General features: G+C 30.1%; 2 protein-coding genes across 4 annotated transcripts; both read right to left on the bottom strand.

Annotated features, from left to right (window-relative positions):
• Nucleotides 1-1,057: 1,057 nt before the first annotated feature.
• Nucleotides 1,058-4,265, bottom strand: LOC105253194 (coiled-coil domain-containing protein 50). The gene is made up of 5 exons (XM_011261053.3): nt 4,090-4,265; nt 3,746-3,808; nt 3,037-3,154; nt 2,793-2,958; nt 1,058-2,675 (listed from the first exon to the last, which is right to left on the bottom strand). Exons 1-5 carry the CDS (start codon nt 4,145-4,147, stop codon nt 2,049-2,051), a joined length of 1,032 nt encoding a protein of 343 aa, XP_011259355.2. The 5' UTR covers nt 4,148-4,265; the 3' UTR covers nt 1,058-2,048.
• A 2,461-nt stretch (nt 4,266-6,726) lies between these two features.
• On the bottom strand, nt 6,727-9,400 carry LOC105253193. 3 transcript variants are annotated; one of them, XM_025408733.1, is made up of 7 exons: nt 9,369-9,400; nt 9,097-9,259; nt 8,373-8,405; nt 7,810-7,908; nt 7,406-7,674; nt 7,075-7,326; nt 6,727-7,002 (listed from the first exon to the last, which is right to left on the bottom strand). In XM_025408733.1, exons 3-7 carry the CDS (start codon nt 8,395-8,397, stop codon nt 6,730-6,732), a joined length of 918 nt encoding a protein of 305 aa, XP_025264518.1. In that variant the 5' UTR covers nt 8,398-8,405; nt 9,097-9,259; nt 9,369-9,400; the 3' UTR covers nt 6,727-6,729. The 3 variants fall into 3 exon arrangements, with proteins under 3 accessions (XP_025264518.1, XP_025264516.1, XP_025264517.1); XM_025408731.1 differs by lacking the exon at nt 9,369-9,400 and having other exon boundaries at nt 9,097-9,339; XM_025408732.1 differs by lacking the exon at nt 9,369-9,400 and having other exon boundaries at nt 9,198-9,339.
• Between the last annotated feature and the right edge of the window lie 212 nt (nt 9,401-9,612).

Raw genomic sequence — 9,612 nt, 5'->3', positions numbered from 1 at the left:
ATTATCAAGTTATCAATTTAATATCTCTCGCATATCATTTAGAGAACTCTCCCTCCCCCTCCCCCCCTCTCTCTTTCTCTCTGTACAATGTGTAATGGAAACGTATGTAATCTGGTAATATGTAAAGAAAAAGTTAAAAGTGCAAGATGATAAACACAGCAAATAAATGAATCTCCTGTTAATTAGGGTAAATTTATTTTCAAACGTTTTAGACTCATTGAGTCATTTTTTGTGAACTATATAAAACTATAAAGCTACATATTTAAAACTAAAAGTTATAAAAAATTTTTATATAAAAATTATATAAAAAATTTTTATATAAAAATTATATAAAAAAATTTTTATATATAAGAAAAGCGGAACAAGTGGACATAATATAAATTAAAAAGAAAAAATATAAATTTACATGAAGTTCATATAAAAAATAATTTCTCATACGATTATATCTATAAAAATTAATTAAAACTTTGTTGCAATAAACACTTCATAAAAAGTTACTAATCAGGAGGAATAATAGAATGAAACTTCATCAAAAAAATTATTATAATTAATCGCAAAATTAAAGTTCTATATAAGATCAGATGTATTTGTCGATTACATCTAAAATTTAATGTTGTGCTTCGTTTTTTTCTCCTTGTTTATACATGTAAACCTATCTTGCCTGACTTTGAACTTTAATTTTTCGATCAGTTGTAATGACTCTTGATAACAGCTCTTATTATTCTTCCTGAGTCTCTGGTAAGTAACTTTCTTTTTATTAAGCGTTTATTGCAATCATGATTTCACAATTATGAACGTTTTCGATTCAGCAGCGAGATTATGCAAATTTTAATTGTTGTTTCTCTTTCTTAGTAGTAACCAATGGGAACCTCTTTGCTTTTGGAAATCATGAAGGAGATCGACTTCTTATAGATCGCATGAAAAATTATTTCTTTTCGACTTCATGTATGTATTTCTGGTTTTTCTCTTTCTTTTTACATCATATTCATTTGTTCTGTTTCTAAATTTCTTATGATTTTTTTTTCTTATAAATTATTTTTAAATTTATAATTTTATATAGTTCATGAGGATGATAGCTAAGTTTATCTATTATTAATAGGAGATCTACTTTTGTCATCACCTTGACTGTTTATTAACTTTTTTCTATATATCTAATATTTTGATATCATGAAGTCTTTTAATGTTTATTTATAGAAACATGTCATTCTGCAAGAACAAATCGAATATCGATTATATGAGACTTCATTTAAACTTGATTGCTTAAACAAATTAAATATAAGTCGGAAAAAATGTTTTAATCTCTTATCACGATTTGTTCATGTGTTTCAATTACACCCTGTGTACATTAGAACCGTTTACGAATTAAGAGATTCTGTGGTAAATTTTTACAGTCAATCAACATTTATACAATATTATTATTTCTTTCTTTGTCATAAACGTGTGCATCGTAATATATATCTTTTGTAAATGATTTTATGATTGTCTATAATATCTTTCTTCACTTCAACTCTCTTGCTAAAGGTGTCAAAATTTTAATATTGAAAAACATTGTCATTAATAAAGCAGTTTTTATACTAACATATGTCATATGTTTTATGACAATTAGGGACACGAGAAATATAATTGAGGACGGTACAATCTATCCATTCAAATAGATTATAATCGTAACTTCAATTTATATTGCTAGATAATTTGTCAACTTGTGTTGTCAAGGCCGTTTCAAATTTAATTATGCCCTTTAAAAGGCACGTTGTATTTTACGTAATGCGAATTATATCATCGCATAACGTATGGCAGTAAATCCTGTCAGTATAAAATAATTGAAAAGTCCTGAGAGAGACTCATACATTTTCTGAAAATAAATATGTATCAATGCATAACAAAATTGCATTTCTTTAGATAAGAATCAGCCTTTGCATCCTTTCCAAAATAAATCAGTTATCTATTAACTTACGTCATCATTTGATGATTAAAAAAAAAGAAACAAAAGTATAAAATACATTCTATTAAAAAAATACTGATCTCTCAATTCTCTCTCTATCTCTTTCTCATTGGTGCTTACACCCGTCTTTAACGCGTCGCTTTTGCTTCTCGTCGTGCGCGTTGGATGGCGATTGGACTTGATTCCGTCGCTGGCCTTGGATCGGCATGTAACACGGTGCTTCATCGATCATCAGCTCTTGCGATGGCGTTGGTAAAGCGTAAACGGGACTAATCGTGCTACTCGAGCTGCTGGAGGTACCACGATGCGCGTTATAAGTAGGGTCGATGATGGCCGCGACATTTGCCACTTCTTGTGAACTTTCGGGGTCATCCAACGTCTGAATTTCCTCAGGATCTGGATACTGAGAATAGTTAAGCGGATGACGAGCTCGATTCTTGACTGGCGGAGTCTTCAAGTCGAGCCTGTCCGGTCTTGGTGGTCGCGTCGTAAGATTCTGTTCCTCGAACTGTTGCTGTTGTTGCTGCTGTTGCAGACGTTCACGCTCCAGTTTTTTTTGTCTCGCTCTCTCTCGCGCTTTTCGCGCCTTTGCCCGCTCTTTGTCCTGAAGCATTCGTGCCAATTCGGCGTCCTGCGCCTCCATCGCCAGTTTTTGATCCAACATTAATTGCTCGTCTTTCGGACCGTCCGGATAATCTTCTCTCTCCTCTTGCTGCAATTTTCTCGCCAGTTCCTGTCATGTAAAAAAATATTAAAAAAAAAAAAACAAATTTTTTACCAATGTAGAATCATTTTCTGATATTAATGAAGATATTAACTTGCTTAGATAGTAGTAAGGTTTTATAATTACCTCGTCTTTCTCTTCCTGTATACGCTTTTCAATATCCTGCTGCATAGCTTCATCTCCTAATCTTAATTGTAATCTCATCAGGTCTTGAAGCTCACGCTCCCTCTGTCTCTCTTCTCGTTCCAAGGAAAGCGCAATTTGCCGCGCGACAAGCGCATCTCTCTCTTCCCTTTATAAATAAAAGAGGAATTGAAAAATATAAATATTTAAATAATTGTATATTTTATGCTAATCATGTTATACTAACTGTTGATGAACATAGTTTTGATATCTCAATGCTTCCAATTCCTGTTCAACTTTGGCTCGTGGTGCATCTTCCCTCACCTGTGCATTACGTGTTTTGTTGCCTGTATAATGCTCTTTGACTGTGAAACAAAAATATCATCAATGTGTTTATAAGTCTCTTATAAACAACAGTCAATGAAATCTGTAAAATCTTTTTTTTCTGCAATATTTTCTCTACAAAATATTGGTCTATTTTCTCTACAAAATATTGGTCTATTTTCTCTACAAAATATTGGTCCATTCTCCCTACAAAATATTGGTCTATTTTCTCTACAAAATATTGGTCTATTTTCTCTACAAAATATTGGTCCATTCTCCCTACAAAATATTAGTTTATTTTCTCTACAAAATATTAGTCTATTTTCTATACAAAATTGTTATATTATGTATTCTTTTTCTTCCCACTTGGCAATCATTAAATTAAAGATGAAATCTTCATCGTTCAATTATATGAACAATCATATTTTCCCTGTAGACAGTTTAACAAGCGTGCTTTTCCATAATAATAGTGAGTTTCTTGATTACATTAATCTCAGAGATTTGATTCCTAGGTAGATTACTTATCGTCTTTGCTTTCCCTGAGATAGCAAGCTAATGGGGCCAGGGCAGGCGACATTCTTAGGACCCCCTGCACAAATCTGACTTTTGAAGTGCGTGAAATTTTTACGTACTTTCTTCATCCTGAAGTCGGTAGGCCAGCGCCCCATCCTCGTGCACCAGCCATTCGCGACACACTGTAAAATCGCACAGATACAATGTACGGATGCCAATGCAATGACTAATCGTGACGCGCGCTCCGTCAAGAGAAACGAGTCCGTTTTTCGCTTAATTGCACCCTGTCTGCAACTTGAAGAAAGCATGAACAAACTGAATGCTCGACCGTTTTGTTCTTTTTTTTACAGAGAAAAATGGGATAAAAAAAAGCACGCAAAGACTGTCGCTCGAACGGACAGTCTCAGTGACAGGAGAGGCGCGTCACCCTCGGAAAGGACAAAAAAACCGATCTCTTTCTCACCTTCGTTCACGCGACCAGCCTTGGGCAGGCCGTCCGAGGACAGGACGGACTTGGCCATCGCACGTTCTCGGCGATCTCGCGCGGAAACGGCAGAATCATCGACGACACCGCTTGTGTTTACAACCACCTTGCGCGAGAGCAGGCGCGACGTTGTTTTCTCTCCATCTTGGAATTGGAACGATGCGAGAATGAATGCCGATGTGTGCACACACATGGACACACATACACATACACGTCGTGTCGTATCCCAGGCCCGGCCTTCGCGGAGGGGGGAAAAAGCCTCCCTTCTCTCTTTCCGACCTCGGGACTTCGGCGAACGATGGCCTCGCAATTTTCTCTCTTGAACTTGAGTTACATGATTAGGTCGAATTGAGAAAGTTCGTTTCTCTCTGCAGAAATTAATCGAATACATTTGCAAGGATGACATATTATTTCAAGTTAAAAATTATATACAAAGAAAGGAGGAAGAAAGAGGAGATGATCGTTAAATAATATAATTTTATATAATTTTATACTTGAAAGTTACATATATATATATATATATATATTATGAGCGAAAGGGAAAATTTCCTTAGAAAGAAAGTTTTAAAGTAATTTTTTTTTCACAAGGAAAACAAAAGTCAAAATATTGTCATTTGACGTAAATTTCCTCAATACATTATTTTAAAATTGACATTGCTTTGCTTTTGCGCTCTCCTTGGATTCTATGTTAAAGAATAAATTTATAATATTAAGTTCAATGTTAAAGAATAAATTTATAATATTAAGAATAAACTGAGAAACATTAAATCTTTTAACTGATTTAATTGACATTGTTGAGTAAAAAGAATAAAAGCTAACTTCTATGCACGTAGAAGAGAAATATTAGAATTCAGCATTTTAATATATATATATATGTATATATTATTGAAGAATATAATTTTTATAATATAAAAGAATATAATTTTATTATTATTTTACTTTTTTTCACGACAGATTATCTTCAATATTATATATTAAATTATTATATATTAATTTAAATTAATATTAAATATATTATTATAAATATAATATTAATATTATTACAGTATATTATTAATTTAAATTAATATTAATATATATTACATATTAATTTAATTATTATATATATTAATAATTAAATTATTATGATATTGATCATTCTAATAAATTTTATTCGCGAAGCAAGTGCTATTATTCTCATATCCAGCCCTGGCTTCGTTTATCACACAACGGCAATGCTTGTAGTAGCGTAGTAAATTGGACATCGTGAGTAATGGCTTGATATATTGAAAGAGCGTCCGCTTCGGCAGGACAGATAGTAGTTATTACTCGCGTAGTAACGTATATTTCGTATGAATGGATGTGAAGCGCGCGCGCGCGCATCCTATGAAAGGCGAGTGCGCATGGCGTGTGTGTGTGTGGTGAAAGGGGGTGAAATGAGAGTGACTGAGAAAAGAAAGGGACCATCGGGGTCAATGATACTCCCCCTCCCACGCCGTCGATTACTATCAACCGAACTCGAATCGATAGAAAGGCGAGAGAGAGGACAAGCGTTTTAATGTGCGAATCTCTCACAGGTGTTTCTACAGTCAATAATTGTACTTTTCCCTTGTTACATATATGTATCTTAGAGTTGCGTTTGTATAAAGAGAAATTTTTTGTGAATTTTAATCGGAGTTGGAATATTATATTTTCTAAATGTGTGTACAAAAGTTTTACACTCGGTCTTTTTATCCAAATATATTAGAATAAATTGTATTTTGATATATATATTCTTTCTTGGAGAAAAGAATATTTTTTTAAATGTGTATTCTTGTTATTTAATAAGGGTTTATTTCACTTACATAATATTCCAAAAATAAATGAACAAATAATTTTATACAGTTGCATATGTATGTAATTGTATTATCTAATGTATATATAACATGTATATTGTATCATCTTAATTTATTATATTGGTATATAATTTAGATATAGTTTTATAATTATATAGTAATATAATTTAGTATAATCCTTTCATCTTGTGGATTATCCGTTTTCTTACTTACTTATTGTTGCTACTATTTCATCTTGTATTGCATAATTGTCATTAACAGTCTTTTCTTTATCTTTTAATTCAATATTATGTCTATCTGACCAGGTATCACATATAGTTGTTCTGTTAATAGTATAATATTTTTAACATTATATTATGCACATTCTCTTTTACAATTGAAGCTTTTTCACTAGCTTTTTCGGCAACATTCTGCACTTTAATGATATCAATACCTTCTTTAATTTCTGTTTTCTTCTCATTTATTCCTGCAGATAATTGTTGGACTTTGTAAACTTCATTTATAGATACATTTTAGATTGCTTTGTTCTTTGTTCTTTTTGAAGTATAGAAAATCGATTTTGCAATTGTACTAGGTTTTTTCAGATGATTCTGTTGCAAGTACTTGAAGAATATTTTTGCTTCTTTCTAAAATATTAATATTTAATTTCTTTTTCCTGAGATTTTATAGAATATAATTTATTATATTATCAATTTATATTTACAAAATATTGATATAATACATAATTATATATATTTACATATCTATTTATAAAAATTTCATATATTTATATATTATTTTTTGAAATTTTGGAATATTCCCTGTATTATTGTATTATTTGGAACAATATATTTGCCATAACGATAACATCAATGTTCCTTGCATTTACTAATTTTGCTAAGTTTACTACAATAATTTTATCTGTAGTGTCGCTAATATTTGGGTATAAAATATATCTTGCGCACAACACTATTGCTGCACTTAGAAAGAGTGTATTTGATTTCAATACTCTTAGTCTCAGTTCCTTTTCTTGATTGCACATTGAAGCATTTTTGTAAAATCCCAAATATAATTGAAAATGATGATACAGTTTTTCATGCTAAAAGTAGAATAAATATATTTAAAAGTTGCATAAAGAAATAGAAGGATTAGATAGAAAAATCTTACAAACCTCAAAATAAGCTAAGTCTAATAATTGCATTGAAGTGGTAAATAATGTTCCTCTGTATTCTATTGGTTCTCTACTTCCATTAAAAGGAAGTTTTAAAAAGTTTATTGCTGCAAGAAGAATTTCAATGCAGTATACTGGTGTGTAGAAAGGCATTCTAAATCCTACTTTCTTGAGAATTTCTATTTCTATAGAAGATACCACATCTTGAGTGTATTCATAATTTTTGTCAATTATATGTAGAAACTCAAGAACCTAATAAAGCAGAAATAGAACATAATTTTCTCTGACAAAATTTAATTAGCATTTTGCAAAGAATATTGTCTTAATGTACCTGTGATATTTTTAAACTATTGGGATGAGAATTTACTTTGCATGCCACTTGAAAGCACGACATGAAATATAATTTTTTATGAATGCAAGTTTTCTTCTTAAAGTTTTCCCACCACTCATCAGATTGATCGTTCTTCTCATTATATATCTCGCAAAAGTATTTGTTCATAAATTTGTCAAACAATTCAAGAGCCATATACTTTACATGATGGTCCAGTCCTAGGTAGTTTGCTATGTAGGTGAAAGCTTTGATAATGTGCGTTGTAAGTGCTATAATTTAAAATAATTAACATTGTAGCATATATACAGTAATGTTATTAGTCCAATATTCCACAAATATAATATTTTTTATTATAATATAAAATTTTTATTATTATGTAATATTATTTTGTTCTTATCGCTTACCTTCACACGGCATGATTAAATATTTTTCATTTATGATCTCTTGCTTCCGCTCATTCATAATTTTCTGGAGATGGTCCACCCAGTCATAGAGAAATGGTTCTGATATTGGAATAACATTCAAATAAACAAATAGAATAAGTATTAAACAATATTTTATAAGTATATGCAAAACATCCTCCAATTTTATTTTTTGTTTCCTCGTACTTTCTTAAAAATGTTTTGAGTATTTTTTTTATTTTTATAATTTTATATAAAAAAAAGTTCATATAAGAAATATAATATAATACATATGTTATATTCTCTTAACAAATACTCATGCATAAATAAAATTATGTATATATCTCGTGTAGAATTATGCTTCAAAGAAATAAATAAATTGTTATAATATAAAAATGTTTTAAATATCTCTTAATTTCTTTATAATTTCATGCAAAAAAAACAAGGTATTCATATAAGATATGTAATATAATATATGTATGTTATATTCTCTCTTAAAATACATACAATTATATATTATCATATTTTACAGAATTATATTTTGCAAATAAATGCTAAATAATTACCAATGTAAGCAGAATCGGCATTCATTTTAATTCCTAATAAAAATATGTAAACAATGATTAATTATATTACACATATACAAATGTATGTGATAATTTCGTCATATAAATTTAGAAAAAATAAATATAATAATTATATATATATATATATATATATATATATATATATATATATATATGAATAAATAATATAAATGTAAAGTTTTAAAAATTGGTAAACTTTTTAAAAAATTAAGTTAAAAATTTCCTTTAACGACTTTTCAACTTTTAATGGTACCACGCTATAGTTTTTATCATTTCTTACAATTGTTATTAAAATAGGAATTTTCATATTCTTCATATTGGCTGATTTTATATGTCGCTAATTTTACTAATGTTCATTTCTATCGACGTAATTCCAATTAAACTCCATCGTTAATTAATTTGTAGAATAACATTAAATTTTCAACATAATTATATATACAATAGAAATTTTTTTAAATTTTGATGTCATCTTGAAAATTATTTAAGAAAATTATTTAAGAAATTGAAGTTTCATGTTGAACTAATAAAAACATAAAACTCATGATTTTATAGCTTTAATTTATAGCTTTTTTTTTACAACTGCGAAAGTTTCACCAATGAATGTGTCAAGAAAAATATAGTATAGAATTTTTATATGAATGGCATAGCATTGTTAAAATAAACAAACTTAAATTACACCGATAGAAACGAACAGCAAATATACATAAACCTGAGGAAGCACGTGGTAGCACCAGCTGAAAGCGAATCCGGATTGTTAGGCTATTGTTGAATCCAATTCTATCCACTGAATTTTACTGCACGAACGTTTTTGAAGTCAAACAATTGTTCAGACGATGCCAATAGAATCATGGAAGAAGAAGAAATTCCTGGAATGAGAAGATATCACAAGTTAATTCTCTGGCTTATCTCGCAAACGGATGACTTCGTTCGATCAAATTTCGCCATTCATAACTCAGTAATGAAAGGTTCTCGCACTTGCGCATTGAAGCGAATCCTAGCAGAAGCCACTCCAGATTTCGTCCACCTAGCATGGAACAGAAAACCAAAAATTGTGCACCTTATATGTTATCCTCTGAGAACATTCGTGGTTTCGTAGTTCACATTTTTGTCCATAGAGGACGGTTTGCTCTCAGGAATTTAAAAGTGGATCATTGCTTTTGTTTAATATATAAAAAAAAAAGTGGATCACGATACCTTTTACGATTAGTCTTTTCTCTGT

The sequence above is a fragment of the Camponotus floridanus genome, unplaced genomic scaffold, assembly GCF_003227725.1.
Source record: "Camponotus floridanus strain SB8 unplaced genomic scaffold, Cflo_v7.5 scaffold226, whole genome shotgun sequence".
In the NCBI taxonomy this organism is placed as follows: Eukaryota; Metazoa; Arthropoda; class Insecta; order Hymenoptera; family Formicidae; genus Camponotus; species Camponotus floridanus.
The sequence above is the reverse complement of the archived record's forward strand: the minus strand, read 5'-3'. Positions and strand labels throughout refer to the sequence as shown.